This window comes from Balaenoptera ricei, chromosome 9, assembly GCF_028023285.1.
Source record: "Balaenoptera ricei isolate mBalRic1 chromosome 9, mBalRic1.hap2, whole genome shotgun sequence".
Lineage (NCBI taxonomy): Eukaryota > Metazoa > Chordata > Mammalia > Artiodactyla > Balaenopteridae > Balaenoptera > Balaenoptera ricei.
In genome coordinates, this window is record NC_082647.1 from 49,467,331 (window position 1) to 49,493,385 (window position 26,055).

Genomic DNA, 26,055 nt, shown 5'->3' on the forward strand with positions numbered 1-26,055 from the left:
TTTTTTCCTTGTGAGGAGAACTCAGGATTAACTCTCAATAACTTTCATATATATCATACAGCAGGGTTAATTATAGTTATCAAGATGTGCATTACATCCCTAGCATTTATTTATCTTATAACTGGAAGTTTGTGCCTTTGACTACCTTCATCCAATTCCCCTGACCCCCCACCCCTGCCTCTGGTAACCACGAATCTGATCTTTTTTTCTATGACTTTGTTTTAGAAGCGTAATTGACCTACAACACTATGTTAGTTTCTGGTGCACAGTATGGTGATCCTATGTTTCTATACATTTCAAAATGATCACCATGATAAATCTAGTTACCATCTGTCCCCATAAGGTCTGTTATTGACTATATTCCCCACACTGCACATTTCATACCTGTGAAATATTTTATAACTGGGAGTTTGTACGAGAAAAGTCATTTAGAACTGAGTCCTAAAGAGTAGGGGGTAGAGAATGGGTATCAGAACTTGTGGTGGAAAAGAAAGGGAGAGAAAGAGAGAGAGAGAGAGAACCTGGGAGTTCAGAGCGATCTGGCAAGGGAGATAGTATCATTTTATCCTGGAGGTGAGTGAAAAAGAATAATAGCTTGGGGACAGATGTAAAAATGATTAGATAGCATGGGCTTTGTTGACAAAGTCTTTCTTTCTCTCTTTCCCAGATTCTGAGGACATGAATGTTAGATCTTTTGTTGTCATGTGCACCCCTGAGGCCATGTTTTTTGTTTGTTTTGTTTTGTTGGTTTTTTTTAGTCTATTTTCTCTCTGTTGTTGAGATTGGGTAATTTCTATTGTTCTAGCTTCCTGTTCACTGGTTCTTTCCTCCATTCTGCTGTAGAGCTCATTCTTCGAGGGTTTTTTTTTTTTTTCAGTTATTACATTCTTCAATTCTAAAATTTCCATTTATTTCTTTGTTATGTCCTCTATTTCTTTGCTGAGACTATTTTTTTTTCCATTTGTTTTAAGTGTGTTCTAACCGCTCATCACAATATTTTTCTGATGGCTGCTTTAAAATATTTGTCAGATAATTTTAACTTTTCTGTCACCTTTGTATTGACATTTTCCTTTTCATTAGTTTACACAATTCCTGGTTCTTGGTATGATAAATGATTTTGATTGAAACCTGGATGTTTTAGATATTATGGCACTCTGGATCTTATTTTATTTTATTTATTTATTTTTTAAATTTAATTATGTATTTATTTATTTGTCTGTGTTGGGTCTTCATTGCAGTGCACAGGCTTCTCGTTGAGGTGGCTTCTCTTGTTGCGGAGTGCAGGCTCTAGGCACGCGGGCTTCAGTAATTGTGGCACGCGGGCTCAGTAGCTGTGGTTTGCGGGCTCTAGAGCGCAGCCTCAGTAGTTGTGCCACACGGGCTTAGTTGTTCCGTGGCATGTGGAATCTTCCCGGACCAGGGCTCGAACCCGTGTCCCCTGCATTGGTAGGCGGATTCTTAACCACTGCACCACCAGGGAAGTCCCTGGATCTTATTTTAATCTCCTCTTTTAGCTGGCTTTTTCTGACACTGCTCTGGCAAGAGCATGGAGGAGGGCATTGTCTTTATTTATTTATTTATTTAGGCTGCACTGGGTCTTAGTTGTGGCATGTGGGATCTTTAGCTGCGGCATGCGGGCTTCTTAGTTGCTGCACGCAGACTTCTTAGTTGCAGCCTGTGGACTCTTAGTTGCGGCACGCATGAGGCATCTAGTTCCCTGACCAGGGATCGAACCTGGGCCCCCTGCACTGGCAGAGTGGAGTCTTACTCACTGGACCACCAGGGAAGTCCCAGGGCATTGTCTTTGTTAATGTCAGGTGGGGATAGAAGTCTAGGCTCCCTATTTTGCCTCTTTTTACACCTATGGGGTGGGGGTGGGCCTCCTCATTACTGGTGGGTGGGAGTGGCAGTTTCAACTCCCCACTGGGCTTCCACTGATGCATCCCTAGCTAAGAGGGGTAGGAGCATTCCCCATGTGGCCTCCACTGACACCACGGTGGGGAGGGTAGTGGAGGAAGTCCAGCCTCTCCGCTAGGCCACTCTGACTCCACCCTAGCCAGGAGAGGGAGGGGTGCCTCATTACTGTCAGTTGGGGGTGGAAGTCCAGGCTCCCCATGTGGTCTCCAGTGACACCTTGGGGACAGGGGTGGGGGGAGTATGTGTGGATAGGTACTTGTTACCATCCAGAAATGGGAAAAGTCCTGGCTCTTTACATGGCCTTCTCTGACACCACACCAGTGGGACTGAGGTGTAGGGGGACTGAGGCGTTAGGACGTTAGAATGTTGAGGTGTCTCATTATGGCCTTTAGCGTGTGGAAGGGGGCTCCTCACCTGGCCTTTGCCGGCATGGGTGGGAGTGGGGCCATAGGTTTTTTTTTTTTTAATTAATTTATTTTATTTTATTTATTTTTGGCTGCATTGGGTCTTCACTGCTGTGCACGGGCTTTCTCTAGTTGCGGCGAGAGGGGGCTACTCTTCCTTGTGGTGCGCGGGCTTCTCATTGCGGTGGCTTCTCTTGTTGCAGAGCACGGGCTCTAGGCGCGTGGGCTTCAGTAGTTGTGGCATGTGGGCTCAGTAGTTGTGGCTCGCGGGCTCTAGAGCGCAGGCTCAGTAGTTGCAGTGCACAGGCTTAGTTGCTCTGTGGCATGTGGGATCTTCCCGAACCAGGGCTCGAACCCGTGTCCCCTGCATTGGCAGGCGGATTCTTAACCGCTGTGCCACCAGGGAAGTCCCGGCCACAGGTTTTTATTATGCGGTGTTTGTCTACAGTAGTGTGATTATTTTCTAAAGGTTATCTGTCTTGCTAGGCTGCCCCCTTTTTGGTCCTTTGGCTAAAGAGAGTAGCCTTTTACTGGGGCATTTTGGTTTGTGCCTCTTAGCAATTTTGGGTTTATGGTTTTGGGGTTCTCCAGTACCTAGTATGTGATATAAAAGGCTAAATGAAAACCCAAGAACTTACCTCTGTGTTCCTCTTTGGACCCTGTGGTCTCTAGCTGGTATGCCTTCTTTTCTCCACCTTTCAGAATCTTCTTACAGTTACAGAGCAAGGGCTTGTGTGCCCACAGCGTGGAAAGCCAAACTCTGACTTGGGTGGGTGTTTGCAGCAAAAGTAAGGGTTTATTTGCAGTGTGCCAAGCAAGTAGAACGGGCAGCTCATGCTCAGAAAGACTTGAGCTTCTCGATGGCTTTCAGGCAAGGGTTTTTAAAGACAGTTAGGGTAGAGGGCTGTAGAATGCATGATCAGCTTCTTCTGATCAGTTGGTGGTGAAATAACAAGATGATGTTTTGGGAATCTCAACTTTCGGATCCCAACCAGTCTGGGGTCTACCTGCTTGCCGTCAGCCTGTAGTCACCATCCTCCAGCTGGGTGAAGGTCTTAGTGTCTGTAGAGCAACTTAAAGATATGCATCAGGGGCTTCCCTGGTGGCGCAGTGGTTAAGAATCCGCCTGCCAATGCAGGGGACACGGGTTCGAGCCCTGGTCCGGGAAGATCCCACATGCCATGGAGCAATGAAGCCTGTGCGCCACAACTACTGAGCCTGCGCTCTAGAGCCCGCGAGACACAACTACTGAGCCCGTGTGCCACAACTACTGAAGCCTGCATGCCTAGAGCCCGTGCTCTGCAACAAGAGAAGCCACCGCCATGAGAAGCCCGTGCACCGCAACGAAGAGTAGCCCCCGCTCGCCACAACTAGAGAAAGCCAGCATGCAGCAACGAAGACCCAACGCAGCCAAAAATAAATAAATAAAATAAATAAATTTATTTTAAAAAATATATGCATCAGATTGTTATCTATATCCCTTTAGGAGGGAGTCCTGTGATTCTACAGTCCTAATCATTAACTGCTTGAGCCTGCTCTTTGGAACACAGGAAAAGCCTAGGACACTAAAGTCTTTTTTTCCTACAAACAAGAAATGGAAGACATAGAGGGGCTTTTGTACCTGGGAAGGCCCCTCAGGGTCCTGATCAGTTTCAACCCCCCTTTTTTCTTTGATACTCCTCAATCTTGAGGGGTACAGGGGTGGGGCAAGAAAGGGAATAAAGTTTTGGGTAGAGAGATTAATCATAGACTTACTAAGGTAATTTGGTTTTAGAGGGACTTGGTTTCATTATGTTTATTTTAGATATAATGTCCAGAGTTTTCAGTTGTACTTCGTGGGAGGAACAGAGAAAAATATATCCACTACATCTTCCCAGAAGCAGAAGTGAAGAGCCTATAATGCACTGAAACACAATTTCAAGCAAAACTACTTGGCAGTGACTTCGGGAGAAGTTACAGGGTCTTTCCAACAAAGACATCAGGAAGGCAATCAAATAAAGCCAGCCATAAGGAGTAACCGCCTTTTCAGGTCCAATAAGATCTGTAAGCATCTTCAAATAGTAACAGTTACTTAAAAAAATCATAATGCTTATGAGAAAACTTCTATGAAAATCTTAGAGCCTTAATTTATGAATCAATATAGGGCTACCACGAGGAGATATTTAAAACACATGATGTAGGAGTATGGAGAAATTGTAACTTATCCCCTGGTCCTAGTTGAGCCAAAATCATCAAACTTTCAATTCTGCTCACTCCCTTTTCAAAGCCAGCACATCCGTTTTGTTTTTTTAAAAAAGCAAATTAAAAAGGCCTCATGTGCAGCTTTATCTCTGCTTCCTCTTCTTTCTGAGTTCCTTCTTCTCTCCCCTTCCAGTCCTAGGAGAATGCTGTCCATTAGAGGCAGATTTTGTAAAGAAATATTCATTTTCGAGAGGAGAGCCCTATAAACAACCTAGAGAAACAAAAACAGTAGCTCACAATAAAAATGACAAAAACCATCTGATTGGATATAAAATCTCAAGAGGATAGGGATATAAACCTTAGGAGCTGGGAGATTAATTGGTATGTCGGCCTGTGTTGTAAATAGCTCTGCTATGTAGGTTCACATAGTTGAAAGGCAGACAGCATTTCAGCAGTTAATTATAGAAACCTGTAGGGCTACATTTATTGGTTGCAGGAGGTCTATTCCAGCTAAAACCCAATAAACCAGGAAGAGAGGATCAGGTAGGAAATGCTCCAGAAAGCAATAAATAGATTTGGGCGGGGACCCAAATCTAGGAGACTGTCCCCAATAGCTGAAATAATTTTTTCTTCGTTGTCTTCCTCCTTTCCTCGGGTTTTGGTTTGTGTGGAGTAGAGGATTAGGGTGGAGAGAAAGGCAAAGAAGGGAATTGTTTCTCTATCAGTTACAAATGTGGATCTTGCACTCTGTACCAGTTTTTGGAAACATTGCTAGCATGTCAAGAACACTGAGAGAGGCTCCTTGGAAATTATCCAATTCCTTAAGGTACTTTCAACACCTGTGAGTGACTGGGCAGAGGTTAAAAAAGGTTAAAGTCAACTCTGTTGATTCTGCTACTCAGATTAAAAGGTTAAGAACAACCTAGGCACGTGAATAAATAAAATGAATTCAGGGGAGTGGTTCCTATTGCCCTAGCCACTCCTCACTCTTTCCTCCTGTACTACCTTTCCGTAAAACCTGCAAGTCTTTCTTTGGTGTGCCCATGGCTCCCAACCCTTTCATGAGCTCAGAGAGGATGAGAACCCTGCTAACTATCGCCCAAGGGTTCAAAGATTCAAATATGTACACCAAGCACAGATACAAGAAATGAATAAATCTCCTTCTCTCTGACACACATACATATACATTACCTTCTGCATTTTCATTTACCTTTAGTTTTTACTTATGAAATGGATGCAGGATTTTCAAACATTAGAGAAATATATACTGGAATAGAGAGTGCAAGTTTCTAGCAATTCTATCCTTCAAAGAAAACAATATTAAGTTGTTTTCCTACAATTTTTCAAGTTTATGGAGAAACCGTTGGGTAAAATAAAATCAAATAATTTTAAACAGTTATTGCATTCATGGTAGATTTCTGTGAATGTTTCTCAACGAACAGACACTAAAAATACAAATGCTAACATCAAGAGACCCACGTTTTACTGAGGTTAAAAGTGGATCCCTGTACTTGGAAAGACTGGGAATTTCTGCTCTTGCTTAACTATTGCAGCAGCTGCCGCGAGTCAAAGTTATGCCCTTGACTGCAAGGAAGCAACACATGCAGTTACAACACTCCAAGGGGGCGGTTCTGAGGGTCAGATGCTCCAAGGAGGCGGTCGTGAGTGACAGCCGCCGCCTCCCACACACCCTTGGCGTTTTGGTAAACAAGGAGACTCCAGCCCGCAGTCTGCAAATGAGGGAGGAGCTTGGGGGCGGGGCCAGGGCTCCGGATGTGCTAGTACGAGAAGGCCTCCTATTCGTGGTTCGCAAAGGGAGAAGGATATGGGAATTCTGATTGGTCTGCTTCCCTGTCCGTAAGGGGATTGACGTCCCATGTCCCACCGGGCCGCGCCTCTCGGCTCCGCGCTCCTCCCCTCGCGGGTAGGTGCCCGCCCCGAGCAGCAGAGCGCGTGCGCGTGCGGCCCCACGCCGCAGCCGATCCCGCCCGCCGCACCACGCACCCTAGCAGTCAGTGGGTGAGCTGGGAGCCGCGGAGGTCACCGTGGGGAGGCGGGGCGGGGGCAGCATGGCAGCCTCCTTACGGCTCCGTGGAGCCGCCTCCGGCCTCCGGTACTGGAGCCGCCGGCAGCAACCGGCAGTGGCCAGCCTTGCAGCGGGTAAGGACCTCGCGCCTTCTTCCCCCGTCCCTCCTCCGGCCGCCCGCTTCGCGTGCCCTGACTGCTGAAGAGGTCTTTTCACCGGAGGCGCTGCGGTTGGATCGGGGCTTAAAACCCAACATTTTGACTGGTTCCAAGGCCTGGCCTCTTCTGGGCTCGCGCCACTAGTGCTTCCCCCCATTCTCCCCACCCAGATCTAGATGAATGGGGTTTGGCGTCCTTTTGGGACTTAGGAAGGAATGGGAAGAGCTTGGGGTAGAGAGAGGAGTATTTGGGTCCGAGTCGTGCTTCTTTGGAGTTAGGGCTTTGAGGACAATTGGAGGGCCCAGCCCCAGGGGCTACCCCCTACCCACCCCAGCGACCCCTGGCCTTGCAGCGCCCCGGGTGGGCGCGCTCTCCGGCCGCAGCCCTGATTTTTGTTTTAATCACCTTAATTGTTTCTGATGTTTTTACACAAGTGAAGTCTTACAAATCAGGTGATCAGTCTTTCCAGCAGTTTTAAGTCACCCTTGACCGGCCAGGCGGGCTTCCACCGCTTCTCTGTAACTGTGCTACCTGAAGATGGCACTTTTGTCAAATTATTAACCAGAATACTTTCAACGTTCTCAAAATTGTGGCCTGAACCTATCCTGCTTCCGTCCCCTCCCACCCCTCATATCATTATAAGTTATGGAAGCTAACCATCGATTTAGGAAGAGGCAGTTTTTAGACCCACAGAGAACTAATCTTTCATTTTACAGATGGAAGAACCTAAAGCTCCTTGGATAAGTGAATTAGGATATTACAGCAGGATCTAGAAAGTAGTCCTTGATTCTTTATGATTCCTGCACTGTTCTTCTACAGCAGGATTCCTCTTCAGTTGAAAAATTGGTTGATTTGTGGGGAAACTGCCATTGTCTTCCTGTAAAATTTTTAGTTTTGAAAATGCACTATTTAGCACTCTCATACTTGGGAGATTGAAAAAGCCTTGGTATTAATTTTTTCTGATCTTTACTTAAAAAAAAAAAAAAAGGCTGGGAATTGAGTTCTTAACAGCCTTCCTTCCTCCCCCTCAGTAAAAATCTAAGCAGAAGAGTGAATTTCCTCTGGCTTGAAAAGGGAAAGCTTCATATGATGGGAGAGAACAGATGTCTGATACAGAATCACAGAAATGAGATACAAACTCACAGAAATTGCCAAACTTGAGTGTAACCACTGTTTGAGCTACATGTATTGAACTACAAAAAATGCCTCCTACATTGGAGATACTTAAAAAAAAAAAGATCACTCTTCTGCAGTAGTAAATGTAGCACCAGTTTTCACATGAATGCACAATTCTTTCAGTTTTGATTAGTCAAGGAAGACATACGTGCTGTTTAGTGGTTTTACAAGGTGTTCTAACCGTATTTTAATGAACCCTTGAAGTACCTTTTAGAGTTACAGGAAAGTTCTTAAAATTCATGGAAGAAGAGTCTGAGGCCTGTGACTATAATAAATGCTTCTGTAGACTGGAAAGGCCTACCTTGAAATGCTGGTAGACTACTTTGGCATATAATCTTGTTCTTTGACCCAAAGACATTGTAAGAATATAGATTTATGACAAGTTAAGAATTTGTGTGTGTGTGTGTGTGTGAGATGATTGTTTAAAATGCTTCAGTAATTGTTTTTACTCTGTGGAATTGTTTTAAACATTTTTGTTAATTTTAATTTACTACAAAAGTGTTAACTTTTTTGATGTTGGAGTCTTAAAAGAAAAATTATGTGCCAGTTTGGAGTCTAGGGACATTAAGAAAAAGAACTGTGTTCAAATAGTAACATTATTTAGTGTTCTGAATTCTGTGGGATGTTTGTCTCCATGGTATGTTTAAGATGTTTATATCATATGGAGGGTAATATTATAAAGATCTATACAGTTATTTACAGTTTGAAAAAAATGAAATCTAAAAGTTGCTGGTAATAGCATGTCTTACTTTTAAAATATTTAAAGCATAGAAAAGGAAATAGAAAAATGAGAAATATTAAACTAGACATACATTACTATTTTTTTCATACATTACTATTTCATCACCATTTAATAAAAGTAAGTTTTATGTTTTATCTTAAAAGATAATTAAATTTAGTTTCAGACTTCTTTGTACAGCCAAAAAAATGACAGATGTTGACCCTCTACAGTCATTTGATTCACTAACAAGTACAAGGAAAAATAATTTGTAACAGATCATCTTAAAGCGACCATCTGACCAAAAGTGGAATGGGAAAATTAGCCAGCATTATAGACAGAAATGGGAATACAGTTCTTTTTTATTATTGGCTCTTTGTGTGTGTACGAAATCTGCCTTCAAAACAGCATAACTCGTTGTATAAATAAAATATATAATGCCATTTTTTTCCTCTTTACATTAGCTTCTAGGGTTGCACATGAAACTCTGAAAAGCTGCACATGACCCTGGGGACCAAAAGTTGACCTTAAACTTGTGAAATTGCATAAGGAGAATACAGTTGACCTTTGAACAAAATGGGTTTGAACTGCATGGGTCAGCTTATGCGTGGATTTTTTTCAATAAATTTGTACTACAGTTGGTTTAACCTGCAGATTTGGAGTCATGGGTGTGGAGGGCCAACTGTAAATTATACTTGGATTTTGTGAGGAGCGTCAGTGCCCCAACCCCACTCATTGTTCAAGGGTCAACTGTATTTCTAAAATAACTTGACCCAAATAATAAAGGCCTTTATAGAGTAAGTCACTACCCTTAGTTTAGTAACTCTTAGCATTAAAGCAAAAAGAATGCTTATGACGTAGTATGTGATAAAGTAGGACACAAAGTTGTATATACAATATAGAGTCTCATAATGAAAAAATGCATTCAGAAGACTAGAAGGGCTATACAAAATGCTAACTGATTATTTTTGTGTAGTGAGATTAACTTTTTCCCTTATGACTTTATACTTTTCCGTATTTTTCAGTTTTCTACAATGAATTACTCTGATGAGAGAAAAAAACTTTTAGAAATGTAAAATAACCTATTACCAATTTTTGCATTTTGAAACTTAAGAGTCGCCTGATTTTTGGTGGCACTTCATGTTACCAAGATATGGATAACTTTGTCCATGTCCCATTGGAGAAAAAGGTCATAATCTGTAAATTTACATCTATAAATTTAGAAACTAACTTTGCCAAATTTTCTGGCTAGTTTCTTCCTCCTCCTGGCTGCTGCTTAAGTAGTGCTACTGAGAGTCACAGGAGTTTGCTGATTAGATACAATCTTTTCTTTAATCTCTAGTTCATTTCCTATTACATACTCCGATTTTTCACAGCTATTCCTAAATCTTTTACTTAGGGCTGCCAATCTGTGAACAGTCATCTGCAGAGAGATGGAGGTACCATAATTGGTTTAGGTAATTTGGAACTTGACCATAGGTCTGGGAGGAAAGGATATTGGAGAGTCAACCTGCAGCGTTTGCTTAATGGTTGCTGCAATATAGATTATCTTTGCTGGATCCACTTTATCACTATCTTTACTCTTGCTTCAGCACTGACTTTTATCCTCATTTGATGAAAACTCTCTCTAGTTAGTAATTCATTCATATAACGTTATTAAACACTCACTGTGTGCCAATTTATTTATTTCATTTCATTATAAAAGTAGTTATAAAAGTTACATGCACATGGTAAAAACTCAAAAGTTTATAAAATGAAAAGTAAAAGAGTCTTTTCTCTAACTCTGACTCATCAGTCCAACTTTCTAGCTGTAACTGCTGTTTCTTAAGCATCTTACAGAAATTTGAAAACATTTAATGCATATGTATTCTTTTTTCTCATATACTGTATGTTACTATATATAATGCTCTGCATCTTGCTTTTTTTCACTTAATAACATGTCCTGGAGATTTTTTTCCTTATACTTTTAGATAGATATATCACATTCTTTTATCTATTTATTTTTATATTTCTGGCTGTGTTGGGTCTTCGTTTCTGTGCGAGGGCTTTCTCCAGTTGCAGCAAGTGGGGACCACTCTTCATCACGGTGCGCGGGCCTCTCACTATCGTGGCCTCTCTTGTTGCGGAGCACAGGCTCCAGATGCGCAGGCTCAGTAATTGTGGCTCACAGGCCTAGTTGCTCCACGGCATGTGGGATCTTCCCAGACCAGGGCTCGAACCCGTGTCTCCTGCATTGGCAGGCAGATTCTCAACCACTGCGCCACCAGGGAAGCCCTATCACATTCTTTTGAACATTACATACTATTTCATTGTGTTGATTTTCTATGAAATATCAAGTACCTTGTTAATGTATATTTAGTTATTATAAATTAAGTGCCCTGTTAATGTGTATTTAGTTATTTATAATGTTTCTGTTGTTACAAACATTCCTATAGTAAACTATATTTTTGTGTTGTTCAGAGTTTATATATAGTAGAGGTCAGCAAACTGTGGCCCAATAGCTGGGTCCCTGTTTTTGTAAATAAAATTATATTGGAAAACAAGCACAGCCACTTGTTTTTATATTGTGTATGGCTGTTTTAAAACTATAGTGGATGAGTTGAATAGTTGTGACAGAGGCCTCATGGCCCCAAACTGAAATTGTTTACCCCCTCACCCTTTAAGAAAAAGTGTGCTGACCCCTTACGTATAGTATAAATTCCTGGAAATGGAATTACTGGGTCAAAGAGTATGTACATTTTAAATTTAAATTTTATAATAAAATTCAAATGTAGATCTTTTTTCAGATTGCTGTCTAAAAGGATGACATAAAATACAGTTCTACAGTGTATGAGAGTATATGTTTTATCAGTCCTTTCTAACCAGGTGTGAGTTTTATCAAAGAAACACATTTGTCCAGCTGATAGGTGAAAATGGTATTACATTGCTTTGTTTTGCATTACTCTAGTTATGACAGAAGTTGAGCATTTTTTCAAAGTTTTTTTTAAATATTTTCTGTTAACTGTCATTTTGTGATTTTGGCGTACTTTAAAACAATGGATTATTTACATTTTTCTTCCAGATTTTAAAGTTATTTGCATATACAGTAAAGTAGCCCTATTTCTATTGTGTGTTGCAAGTAATCTTCCTAGTTATTTGTATTTTGTCATGTTTGTGATTTTTTTTTGAGATGTGCTAAGTTTTTCCCCCTTGTTTTATTATGAACAATTTCAAACAAAGTATTGAAAGAATAATGCCATGAACATCTGTGTACTCTTTGCTCGGTGTCAACGGTTGTTAACCAACCTTTTGCCATATTTGCTTTATTTCTTTCCAAGTATATTCATATCCCACCTGTATCATTTGAAATTAAAATGCAGACACTATGACACTTTCAACCCTAAATGATTCAGCGTGAATCTCCTAAGAAGGACTGTCTCCTACATAACCAAATTACCATTTACCTAAGACAATTAGCACTTCCCTGGTATCATCCTAATATACAGCTCATATTTAAAATTTCATAATTTTCCTTAGAATGTCTTAAGACTTTTTCCCCCCCAAATCCAGATCCATTCAGACTTCACACGTTGCATTCGGTTGATATATCACTTTAGTATCTTTAGATTGAGAAATGTCTTGTTTGTTTTTTCTGTAAACATGTTGACTCTTTAAAAACAACTTTATTGCAATATAGTTGACTTACAATAAACTGCACCTGTTTAACGTGTACAGTTTGATGAGTTTTGATGTGTATATACCTGTGAAACCATCAAACCATCATCACAATCGAGACAGTGAATGTACCCATTCACCCCTCCCCCATCAGTTTCCTCATGCCTCTCTACATACTCATACATCTATAATTGTACAGTTCCACTGGCTAGATAGATTCCTATCTTGATATCTTGACAGTTGTTTTTTGTTTCAGTTCTTTAAAGGTGATGCTCTCCTGTTTTCTCACTGGCTTTGTTTCTGACAGGAAATCTGCCTTCAATCTTATCTTTGTTCCTCTGTACATATGTCTTTTTTCTGCCGGTTGCTTTTGAGCATTTTGATTATGATGTGTCTTGGTATAGTTTTCTTCATGTTTCTTGTGTTGGGGTTCATTGAGCTTGGATGCATGGGGTTTATGGTTTTCATCAAATTTGGAAGTTTTTCCCATTAGTTCTTCACATATTTTTCTTGTCCCCACTTTGCTCTCCTCTCATTTGAGGACTCCAATTTTGCTATGTATTTGGCTGGTTGAAGCTGTCTCACTGCTCACTAATGTTCTTTTTATTTTTTAAATTCTTTTTTCTGTGTTTTGTTTTGGGTAGTTTCTGTTGCTTTGTTTTTAAGGTCACTATCCTTTTCTTCTGTAATTATATTATAATCCAACCTATTGCTGTGTCCTTTTACTACTGTATTTGAAATATTTTCCATATCTGTCTTTTCTATAGCCACCACTCTTTATTAACTCTGCCCTTACTGTGGACTGAATGTTTGTAACCCTCCAAAATTCATGTGTTGAAATCCTAATCCCCACTGTGGTAGTATTAGGAGGTGGGGCCTTTGGGAATAATTGGGTTATGAGGGTGGAGCCCTCATGAATGGGATTAGTGGCCTAAAAACAGGAAGGAGAGCTTGTCCTCTCTCTCTGCTCTCCAGAGATACAAGAAGATGGTCATCTACAAGCCAGGAAGTGGGCCCTCACCAGATACTGGATCTGTTGCCTACTTGATCTTGGTCTTCCCAGCCTCCGGAACTGTAAGAAATAAATGCTTGTTGTTTAAGTCATCATAACAAATATACTATGGTATATTTGTTATAGCAGCTGGAATGGACTAAGACAGACCTAGACAGTCACTTTTATGTTGATCTTTTTGCCTCCAGGCTCTTCCTTTAGTTCATCCATTGTACACTGCTGCCTCATTTCTGTCCTAAAGCATGGGTTTGGTCAAGTCATTTCTCTTGCCCAAACCTTTCAGTAACTACCTGTCTTAGTCTGGTTGGGCTGCTATAACAAAATACCGTAGACTGGGTGGCTTATAAACAACAGAGAACTATTTCTCACAGTTCTGGAGGCTGGGAGTTCGAAAATAAAGGTACTGGCATATTTAGTGTCAGGTGAGGGCCTACTTCTTGGTTCAAAGACGGCCGTCTTTTCACTGTGTCCTCACATGGTAGAAGGGGATGAGGGAGCTCTCTGCGGCCTCTTTTGTAAAGGCATTAGTCCTGTTCGTGAGGGTTCTCCCCTCATGATCTAATCACTGCCCAAAGGCCCCACCTCCAGATACCCTCACACTGGGAATTATTTTTTCAACATAGAAATTTTGGGAGAACCAAACATTCAGTCTGTGGTACCACCACTTGCTTACAAAATACACTCAAGTTGTTTAGAGCATACTTCCCAGCCTTCCACATTATGGTTGCATTTTTTCTTTCAATCTTAATCTTGCTGTTTTGTTTCTTTGTGCGTCCTGTAGGAAGAGTGGAGGGCAGTTAAAAATGAAGAACCTAGAGTCAGATTGGCTGAATATGAATTTTGGCATTACAACCTTATAAAGTCTTGGGCATTTTATTTAAACTAACCAAGTGTCAGGGACCTGAGCTGGAAGATAGGCTTAATGATGGGATGAGATGACAGTGCTATTTATAAAGTACTGAGTATAGTGTCTGGCATGTAGTAAAATTGCCACAAATATTAACTTTTATTATTATTCATTTTTTCTTGGCTTTCCTATTTCCTTGCATATGCTCATGTGCATACTCATTCCTTTTCTATATGGAGCTCCCTTTGTTCCTACTCTAATTCCATTTGAAAGCCTATCCATCCTAGAATACTCAGGTCAAATGCTAGCTTTTTCAAGTTCCCAAATCAGATGAGTTCTTTAGTATCAGCATTATTTTTCATACTTTATCCTTTACTTTCATGTTTTAGTGTCTGTGTACATAGTTGTCCTCTTGTGTTTTAAGCTGGTTGAAAGCAAGGACTGTATGTCATTTGTGTCTTTGATGGCATCTGCCATGGTACATATGATAGTTGCTTCATGTTTGTTGAATGTGTGAATGAATTATGGTTCTACCTTGCTATAGTTATTAAGTGTTTGACTTAGAGTGAGTTGCCTGTTAAAATTAACTGCATTTAAATAATGATATTCCTAGTTTCTAATGTTCTTAGTTAAATTATACCTTTTCAAGCTTAACACAGTAGTCAGGCACACCAGTTGTTAGTATTAGAGTTCTCTTACAAAGTATACTTCTCATTCTGCTTAATATCAAAATAAAAATTCAGTGAGGTGTCATTTCTCTGTCATTAAACCCCTTGTGAACCAGAAAGTTAGGTGCAGGACTCCTATCATACCCAGCATGTTAAACTCAGCACTGGTAAGGCGATGATGCACAGGAATGACACCCATCTTTAAATGTTAGAGACAGTCATGGAGTTCATAGGAATTAAATGTGCTTCTGACCCAAGAAGACCTCTATTGCTTAAGCATTAGGGCTTCAAATAATTTGCTTTTAGGAAATCTCATTACACTGAGATTAAGTTGAAGGAAGAGCAGGGATCCGTTAGTTGAGAGGATCTGAAAAAGGGTGACTGTGATTAGTTGGTGCACTACACAGTTTTAAAACTGGAGTCCTTGAAAGAAAAAGGAAAAATAAAGCTGGGAAATGATAGGGAAAAGGGCAAGTGGAGTTATTTCTCTTTGTTCTCTCACTAGACTGTGAACTTTTGGAGGGCAAGGACCACATCTTGCTTGTGTCATAGTACTTCATGCAGTAAATACTTGAGTGGAGTTCTAAATCTAGAAATAGAGAAATCGTGTCTAATATTATTTTCATGGTGATGCGAATGCTGTCTGCTCTCTTGCAAAAAGCATTACCTTGAATTGTATGCCCCAGTGTGATTTCAAAAAGCCTTTTGTAAAAAGGAAGAAAATCAAATCAAACAGAACCTGCATACAGCTTTTTGTGTGTGTGTGTGTGTGAATTTATTTATTTTTTTTGGCTGTGTTGGTTCTTTGTTGCTGTGCATGGGCTTTCTCTAGTTGCGGCAAGCGGGGACTACTCTTCATTGCGGTGCGTGGGCTTCTCATTGCGGTGGCTTCTCTTGTTGCGGAGCACGAGCTCTAGGCATGCGGGCTTCAGTAGTTGTGGCTTGCGGGCTCTAGAGCGCAGGCTCAGTATGTGGCTCATGGGCTTAGTTGCTCTGCGGCAGGCATGTGGGATCTTCCCGGACCGGGGCTTGAACCCATGTCCCCTGCATTGGCAGGCGGATTCTTAACCACTGTGCCACCAGGGAAGCCCTGCATACAGTTTTTTAAGAACAATTTTCTTTTTCTGTAAATGGAGATGCCTCTTCTCTGAAAGTGCACGGAGTTGTTATCTTAGGGTCCTGAGACTGTTACCCTGGCCATGGAAAGCCCATGGAAGTGTCCCCCTGCTCTCTCCTAGGACCCCATTTATAAACTGGTGACTTTTGGTTGAAATACATTCTTCTGGGTTTAACATTTTTATTAAGATTGTTTTTTATACCATTGGAGGGGATGGTTTCTATAAATGTGGAAGTGGGAAGGTAAAACGTTTTCCCATTCTTGGACCTTGTCCAAGATACAGGTTTTTATTGAATACTTCCAGTTTTTAATACACATTATTAAAGAAGGTAATATAGATAAGAGAATCTAGGATACTTCACTTAACAGGTAAAGTATATAATAGGTATTTAATAAATGATAACATTAAGTTTATTGTTAAAAATAGTAAAGGGATGTTATAGAGATAGAAAGCAGAAGAGAGAATGCTTAAAATTTTATGATTGCTTCCTGGAGAACTATATACTCAGAAGTTAGTCTGCCTATACATTGTTGATATCTTTAAATGGTCATTAGTTTAAAACTAATCTTTAAAAAGTTTTTTTTTAAATAGAAAATATCAAAATAACAATTGACTTCTTAATATTGAGTGAATATTTACAATAAAACATGTTATCTGCTCCTGTTAAAAATAATGTATTGAAATCAGTGTGTTCTAGGTCAATGGCTTCTAAGACTCCAGTTGGATTCATTGGAGTAGGCAACATGGGGAATCCAATGGCAAAAAATCTCATGAAACATGGCTATCCACTCATTATTTATGATGTGTTCCCTGATGCATGCAAAGAGTTTCTAGATGCAGGTGAACAGGTAAGACCTTTTCTTAAGATTTTTTTAGATTTTGATGTTTAAAAATGTTTTTTAGATTTTGATGTTCCACATTCAAATGAGTGACATCTTCTTAGAAGTATACACAATGGATTTGTAAAGTTAACTTGTTAATTTTATTTCTCTATATGTAATATTATATATGTATATATTATATGAAATGTAAAATATGTATACACACACACACACACACACACACACGAGACCATGTACTAGTAACTGAATTTAGAGTTTTTTTTCAAGATATGAAGGAAATTCTTCTTGTACAAGTTGTAGAGTGGTAACTGAGGGCTGAATGTAATCCCAGAACTGGGTGAATACTAAAAAATTCCTGAGAAATATAGAAAAAGGTTAGAGAACAAATGAATAGTCAACTTCTAGATAATAGACTTGAAATAAATACTGAGAAAATGCAATGCGTACATAAAGAACAGGTTTAAGCAACTTAGAGGCTACTTGCAGACCTGGATATCCTCCATCTCCTTCTGCATCATGGTTTGTGTGCCATCTGGGGGTGGCAGCAGTGTTGTTTGAGGATGTGTGAGTATAATCTTGGAACTTTTCAGGGTAGGGTTGTGACTGCTTATGCCCATATAGTCTCTGAATATTGACACTGTACCACCAGTGCAGCAGGTTTACCGATGACCGTAAGTAGCTTAGGGACTTCGACTTGTTGGAGAGGTTTGATCAGTACTTTGTTCTGGGAAAGGTGGCTTTACCATCTTCAAGGATGGTAAGGAGTTCCAAGTTGATATTCAGTCTGGCTTGAATTGTTTTTTTGAGGAGAAAGATATTACTTTTTGGGATAACACATCTATTTGATGTTGGCACTTTACAATGGTTTATATATTTATTTGTAAGAGTAACAATGGTACTTGGTCTCTAAACAGAGGAAATATCTTCAATTAAATACAGAATTCAGTCAAAGTAATAACAGCATATTCTTCTGGCATTTTGGAGAAGAATGTTCCCGAAGTTTTCATGTGTGTGTGTGTTTATGAAAGATCACATGAATTTCTCTTCCTCTTTCTATCCCTTCTAGTAATACAGAGGTGGAAATTGAATGGAAACTGATTTACCCTGGACTGGCAAAGCAGAAGCTTAGGGCCTTTCAAATTGTGACCAAAGCCACTACTCTTCCCTCTATTCCTGTAGCACTTAACAACTTGCCTATGGAGAACTGAAATGGTCATCACCCCTTTGTGAATCTCTTTTCTGCTGCTTGCCAGATTTCCGGAGCTTTCTGATGCTCTGCCTGAATTGCCTCATACTCTGAAGTTATCCTTTTACCTCCATTTCCCAACAAAATTCTTATTTTTTTAGTGTTGCTAATTTTAGGTAGGTGTGAAGGAAGGCTACCTTAAGAATAAGACTTATACATGAGTGAAGGAGACATTTACATTTTAAAAGAGACAGAAAAGAAACTAATATTTAATGAGTACCTACTACGTGTCAGGTCTTTTACTAAATATTTTGTACATATTATCTAATTTTATCTTTGTAACAGAAGTATTTTCAGGGAACTGATGCTTGGAGAAGTTAAATAACATCCCCAAGTTTACACAGTGAGTGAATGGCAAGAGCCAGGATCTGAACAAAGGTCTGTCTTTGACTTTGGAGCTTTAGCTCTTTTTTTTTTTTTTTTAAATTTTATTTTTTATCTTTGGCTGCGTGGGTCCTCGTTGCAGGCTTCTCATTGCAGTGGCCTCTTGTTGCGGAGCACGGGCTCTAGGCACGCGGGCCTCAGCAGTTGCAGCACGTGGGCTCAGCAGCTGTGGCTCATGGGCTCTAGAGTGCGGGCTCAGCAGTTGTGGTTTGCGGGCTCTAGAGCGCGGGCTCAGCAGCCGTAGCGCACGGGCCCAGCTGCTCCACGGCACGCGGGATCCTCCCGGACCAGGGCCTGAACCCGCGTCCCCCGCATTGGCAAGCGGAACCCCAACCACTGCGCCACCAGGGAAGCCCTAGCTCTTTTAATTACATGATGTGTAGTCACTAATTAATGAAATTTATGTATGAGACATTTTTAAGTGTATGTGTGGCATCTTCCTTGATGATTCTGAAATGTAGCTACCTGTTACCTATTTATAAACTAGACTACTAGAAAATAAAGTGCCTAGATTTCTCTTGGATCAGTTAATGTCAGGCCAGTAATGATTATATACCACACCCTTATTTAATATGTTGTTCTGCACCAATGAAATTTGTTGGAATTAAATAATAGTTATCTATTATGATGGATTGTATAGTGAGTGGGTATACAGTGGGTTGAATAGTGGCCCCCCAAAAGATGTCCTACAAAATTCTTAGAAGAAAACATAGGGGTAAATCTTCATGACCTTGAATTTGGCAAAGGATTCTTAAATATGACACCCAAGATCATGAGCAACAAAATTAAAAATAAGACTTCATCAAAATTGAAAACTTTTGTGCTCCAAAGAACACCAGCAAGAAAGTGAAAAGGTAACCCACAGAATGGGATAAAATATTTGCAAATCATATATCTGATAAGGACTTGTATCTAGCATGTATAAAGAAGTCATACAATTCAAACAGAAAGACAAGTGACTCAATTAAATGGACAAAGGATCTGAATAGACATTTCTCCAAAGAAGGTACAAATGACCTATAAACACATGAAAAGATGCCAATATCATTAGTTATCAGATAAATGCAATCAAAACCACAATGAGATTTCCACACCCACTGGGTTGGCTAGAATTACAAAGTCAGATAATAAGAAGTATGGAGAAATTGAACTATCACACACTGCTGATGAGATTGTAATTCTACTCCTAGGTATGTATGAAAGAGAAATGAAAACACATACCCACACAGAAACTTGTATATAAATGGCAGCATTATTCATTATAGCCAAAAGATAGAAACAACCTAAATGTCCCATCATTGATAAGCAAAATGTGGTATATCCATACAGTGGTATATTATTCAGCCATAAAAAGGAATGAAGCACTCACACATGAAAGTCCAGAACAGAGAAATCTGTAGAGACAGAAAGTAGATTAGTAGCTGTTTAGTGCTGGCTGGGAGAGGAGGGGAAAGAGGGAGGCAGGCATAGGGGAGAGATAGCTAATGGATATGGGATTTTTTTCTTGAAGTGATGAAAAGTTCTACAATTGTGATGGTTGCACATATCTGTGAATACACTAAAAACCATCAAATTATATACTTTAGGTGGGCAAATTATATGTTATGTGAATTATATCTCAATAAAGCTATTTAAAAAAAAGATAAATGTGCAAGTTCTTACCCTTGTGAAAGTGACCTTATTTGGAAACAGGGTCTTGGCAGATGTAATTAGGTTTAAGATCTTGAGATGAGGTCATCCTGGATTTCAGGTGGGCCCTAAAGGCAATGATGAGTGTCCTTACAGAGAGCCACAAGGGGAAGGCCGTGGGAAGTCGTAGGCAGACTTCAGAGTTATACTGTGGCAAGCCAAGGAACACCGGGGCAACCAGAAGCTAGTAGAGGCAAAGGAGGATCTTCCTTTGGAGGCAGCGTGGTGCTGCCTACACCTTGCTTTCATACTTGTGGCCCCCAGAGCTGTGAGAATACATTTCTGTGTTTTAAGCCACTATGCTTGGGGTAACATTGCGGCAGCCACTGGAAACCAGTACAGCAAGAATCTACAAAATGGGTTTAGAACCTGCCCTTTCCACTTAGTATCTGCAATCTCAGGCAAGTTATTTAGTGTCTCTATATCTGTTTCCTCATGTGTGAAATAAGGATAATAATAATAACCTTTCTCAGGGAGTTGTTACGAGGATTAAATGAATTCATATGTGTAAAGAACTTAAAATCGTGTTTGGCACAGTAAGGAGTGTGTGTGTTAGCTCTAAGTAAGTTCCCATAAGTCTTGGTTTCACCTGTGCTCTACAGAGCTGTTAGTCCTTTTCTAATGCTTTCTATTCACATGACAGTGTCAGAGTCTCTCACTTCTTAGTGAAGAAAAGTTACTTTTTATTGCTTTGATCACTATGGGTTAAGGCTACCTTAGAATCTCTTAGCAAAACAAGGGATAGGACATTCATTAATTTACTAATTTGACTGATGTTTATTGAGTACTTTCTATGTGCTAGGTACTGGGAATATAGCCCAGAACAAAATAGTTACAGTCTTTGTCTTTGGGGACCAACAGGAGGTGTTAGATTATCAAATCACACAAATATGTGATTCCACATTGTGATGTGGAAAGAAAAAGTAGAGTCTCCTCAGTTTTCAGTAAAATCTGCATTACGTTGGCTGAGAGGGCAGTTAGGGTCGTTCTCTGAAGACTAGATGTTTAGGTAGATAGCACAAGAATAAGCAGGGTTTATCCAGGTGAAGAGTGGGGACAAAGGAGCAATTTTCCTTAAAAGTGGAAGCCTCTCTCTCCCGGTTTCTAGAGATTTCTACTTTAGGTCGACCGGTACAGGTTGAGTACCTCCCATGTGTCTAGCAGTCCACCTAGTGCTGTGGAGAATAAAGCAGGTTGAGTTGGATGTGGCAGTGTAGTAGATGTGTCTCAGGGGGCAAGACTAAATAGAAGGGAGTTTTTATTAAAATTGTATTTTGACAGTAATAAAGTGCTGAAGCAGGTTTTGAGGGGAAAAATAATAAGTAACTCTTAAGAGTCATTTCATTTCTGATAGAGAGCTACATAAATATTGTGCTTAATCTTCACTCAACTACAAACAGAAATGTTGTAGCCTGAAATGAAAGTCATGGAGACGAGATCTCTTGGATTCCTGGATAGAAATCAGAGGGTTCTAGGACACAGACTCAGTTATTAGATTTTCCTTCTTTTCTTCTTCCTTGAGATACGTAAGTGGGTGTGGGGAAGGAAAGAGGATGGGTTCTGGGTGGCTGCCCGTCCCAGATTAGTGAAGCGTGAGACTCTCTTAGCTTCTGCCCGCAGCTCCCAGCCCTGCCCGGCTCCCAGCACACGGTGGGAAAGTTGTGTGGGTGGTTCACACTGGGACGGCAAAGCCTGGAAGGCAGAATCCTCTTTTCCCACGTCTCATCTCCCTCACAGCTCTGCTTCCTCTCAGAGTCTTGACTCTAAGAGGTCCTCTGAGTATTGATTATAACAGCAGTGGAGGGCAGGAGAATGTGAAATTGAGATAAATGACAGGAGAAGGGTAAAGGGTAAAAAAGCTTTGGGCCTGAGGGGAAATATTCTGTCATAATAAAATGAAAACATTTGTTGATAAATGATTTATGCTGGCAGCTTAAAAACCGTTTTGAACAGCGGCAGTGTCATTTGAACAAGTGTAATTTCCTAAGACCCCTACTTTAAAAGGTAATGTTAATTTGGACGTGTGACTTCTGATGTGTTAAAATGTCAGTAGTACTAATTCATAGCTATATTTAGTTTTAAAATGTTTGATAAAGGAAAGAGTGAGTTTCATTTTACTACTAAAAGACAGAGAAGACTTAGGATGAGATGGAAAAATATAGGTGAAGACTTTGAAACTTCTTGCCATTGTGCACAATAGTGCAGTGAATGGATTAAGCGTTCAAAAATTCAGAGTATTTTTGAGTTGACGCTTACATTTTAAGGACAGGTGTCCCTTCCTTTCCCTAATGTTACTATCTTAAGTGAAGTCGATGAGATGGCAGCCAAAGAAAGCAGAATTTTTTCCCCTCAAAGTTTGCAGAAAACATGGCTAGTTGATTTCAAATGTCGACTGTGCTTTCAGTGGGAAATTTGCAGGGAGAGAAAGTACCAAACTAGACATATCTGGATCAAAAAGCAATCAGCTAGTTCTAAAGATCTTTGGACATCTCCTTGAAGAAGTGCTTTTTCGTTTTTTTAAAAGCAAAAACTGGGGATTTATTGTTTCATGTAACTGAAGAGTTGGGGAGTGGCCTGAACCCAGGCACAGCCGAATTTTGGGCACAGATGTAATTAGATCCGTTTCTGTCTGCTTTTTGGCTCTGCTTTCCACCGGCCGGCTCTTCCCTCCCCTCAAGGTGCAAGGTCCACCTGCAGTTCCAGGTGAAGTGCTTTAGGATGTTACCACCCTGGAGGTTTTCCTTCCAGCTGTACCTAGTAGTAAAAAATACTACATGGGTTATGAAGGAAATAAAAACTTGGACATGTTAAAATGCTTCATGTGCCTGACTGTATTTAATGAACTTATTTATACCTTTACACGTTAACCAATTCTATTAGGGCATTTATAATTGGTTTAATATGTTACTTGTGGTCATTCCCATAAAAAATTTACGATTTCCTCTCTCCGTATCCCTTTATTATTTATTATTTATTTCTGTTGGAAACTCGGGTTTAACATACAATGCATCATTTCAACTTCTAGCATCTATTCTAAGAATGTAACCCATGATCATTATCAGGACTTTGGGTATTAGAAATCATGAATCAATAGATTTTGAATGTAGTGGTTTAAAAGCATAAACCCAGGAGGAACCTGGTTGCCTGGGCTCAGATCTCAGCTCTGTCATGTGCTGGCCATGTGACGTTTAGACAGATTATTTAACTTCTTTCTACTTAAATTTTCTCATCTTATAAAATGGCAGTAGTAATAGTACCTTCCTCTTAGTCCTAGAGAACCTGGCACATAGAAAGTGCTGTTACTACTACCACTACTGTTACTACTGTTATGGTTGTTCCTTTAGTATCTATACCATATTTCTCCCAAATCTTCATTCCCCAACACCACACATATAAACGCACCACTGTGTTGGCTGAGTCACTGAGTCCAGAGTTGTTTGGAATAGAATTGTAGACATATTTTTAAATGAAAGAATGATGATAAAAGTTAAAACCAAATTAGGAGATAAAGTGATTTGACTGCATCCCTGCTTAAGAATATATTCTCCAGAGTCCCTTGTGTCCTCCTTTTGTTTTACAGAAGATACCAATTTCTCTTTTTAAGCGGTAGCATCAAGGGCATGTGACTTGTGCTTCGTTTTCATTTTCATTGTCTGGGAATTTCCTTGGAGATGCCTCTGATTGGTGCCAAAAGTCTTGACTTATGCACCATTTCTGTGTGAGTTTTCTGGTTGAACTAGGCTTAATTGGATTCTCTTGTTTTCTCTCTAAAAAGGGAACCATCTTGTTGTTCCTGGGTTATAAGGCTGAAGATGTTTGGTTAAGTAATTCTATTGAGATCTAATCTGGCATCCACTCAGGTTTTGTTAGATGAGAACTTTAAAAGTCTCTTGCTGAGTGGGCTTCATCATTGTTGACCAAATGTTTCAAGATGTAGGCAAAAACCGTTTTGGTCAGTTTTTTAAGGGTAGTGCAATTTTGAAGCAACAGTATGCTTTTCTACTTGGAAAGATTAAAATACACTGAGTGGCAAATTTAACCAAGGTCATGTTCATCATGTTTCTTTGCAAGTTTCTCTTACCCATTTGGTTTATGTGGAAGCAATGCTGAGCTTCACTTATGTGACTGTTTTGTCTAGCAGAGACAGCAAGATTTTTCTCTTTATGTAAAACAACTAGGTTAACTGTTGTCTCCTTCCATTGGATAGGTAAAAAGGAAGTGCAGTTACTTCAGATTACTCTGGGCCCTGATGCCCCCATCATTCCTCCCGCCACCCACCCAGCAAAGCAGATTTTGTCTTTAATCTGTCCAGTTGTCTAATCTTTATATTGTACACCTGCCATTGGTGCTTACTAGCATACAGATGAATCTAGTTTCATTGCAGAATCTAATTTCTTGCAGAAATTCTTAAAGACTGTAGATATTGTGAAGGGAACCAATCTCCTGTAATCAAAATTAAAATAATGGAAAAGTAGGGTCACCTTAATTCACAGTGGTGTAAGAATGAGGCAGTTGGAATTATCAAGAGATTTTTCTGGGATGGCCATGACAATCAGAGCAGAGCCATGGTCCAGAGTCAGCCAGGTCAGTGACCGTTCACACCTGTGGAGGTGTAGAAGAGTCCTGCTAATGCTTTACGTTTGTACTGAGTCATTGCAGATGCTTCCTATACCGTCAGCCCTTTTTCACAGAGTCTGTACCTTCCTAGAATTTAAGGTTACTAAATGTGAAAAATTCCCTTGCCTAAGTTTCCTTTCTACTTTGGAGATAGAAACACTTAAAGATAATCCAAATCAGTATTCTTATTTTGTAGATTCGTAAACTGAAGCCAGAGAGGTTAAGTGATTTGCACAAAAGCACAGATGATTTAGTGTCTGAGCTAAACCTGGTCTCTGACTTCCCAAATTAGTGTTCCTTTCCCTGATCCATGCTGTCTTTGCTTATCCATTCAATTAGCAAATGTAACTGAAGGGCCTCTAATTAGGTTGGCTCCTAAAGGCTTTTGTGGTGAGTGTCAGACTGGCAATAAGGTTTGTTTTTTTCCTGCCAGCTTTTGAGTCGTGGCCAAATTTTGTTAGTCAGTTATTTGAGAGTCTTGAAGTCATCACATGGAAGGCAAGATGATTTGAATAACTGGACACACGTGTCTGTCTAATAAACATGCCTTCTGTAGTGCAAATTAGAGACTGTTATTATAATGTACCAAATGTATATAGTTGTTACATATGGCGCAGTTGTGGCCAGTACAGTGGTGACATTCCAGCTATCACTATCATTGTGTGTTTTTTTCCGGACCTGTGAGCTTTGACACTACTTTCCTATATATTTGAGGGGTTAGCAGCACTCTGGCAACTCAGGCATCGCAAGAAGCAGATGCTAGGGATGCAGGGGGCTGATTGGCCACCCCATGCACCTGGCAGTTGCATGAATTGGCACTGCCAATTCATGGGCACAAGAAGCTTGGAGGTGTGAAGTATTCCTAGATCTGTGAGCTAATTGTTGGTGCCCCTGAGGGCATGTCTCAAGGAGTTATCTAGTTGGAATTGAATTTCCTTCAGTGGAAGAGACTCTCAATTCCTAAGAGAAAGTCTGAAGTTGACTCTTAGACCTCAGGGCTGCCTTACTACAGTCCCTGAAAGATCAAGAGAGATGGAGCTGAGATAGAAGGAAAGGCAACTGAAAGGTATGCCACCATTTTGCATGCCTTTATTACTTCATTTAAATAGGATGAACAGATGGGGCTCTCTATGTAACCCATATTCTTGACACAGTACAAGAGTAGAGAATTATGACTCCTATAGCCTTTCCTTTTCTTCTCATCTTACTGAGCTGTTTTTTTTCTTGAGGAAACTTGAATTGTTTGCCAGGAAATAGTTGCCTCTTTTCAAATCTCAGTATTTGTTTGAGTGTAGGAAAGGTTTTCACCTAACTTAAGTATTGCTTTGTAATTTGATGGAAAAAAATTTTTTTCCAGGATTATTTGTGGCTGATCCCCACTATATATCAAAATATACA

The 26,055-nt window shown here is 40.2% G+C and overlaps 1 protein-coding gene across 1 annotated transcript in view; it reads left to right on the forward strand.

The window, feature by feature from the left end:
- Window positions 1-6,464: 6,464 nt before the first annotated feature.
- The window catches only part of HIBADH (3-hydroxyisobutyrate dehydrogenase), a 104,972-nt gene continuing 85,381 nt past the window's right edge, over window positions 6,465-26,055 (forward strand). Inside the window, exons 1-2 of the mRNA XM_059933716.1 lie at window positions 6,465-6,662; window positions 16,567-16,727. Coding sequence (XP_059789699.1) covers window positions 6,572-6,662; window positions 16,567-16,727 — 252 coding nt within the window. The 5' untranslated portion in view covers window positions 6,465-6,571. The remainder of the gene's footprint in view (window positions 6,663-16,566; window positions 16,728-26,055) is intronic.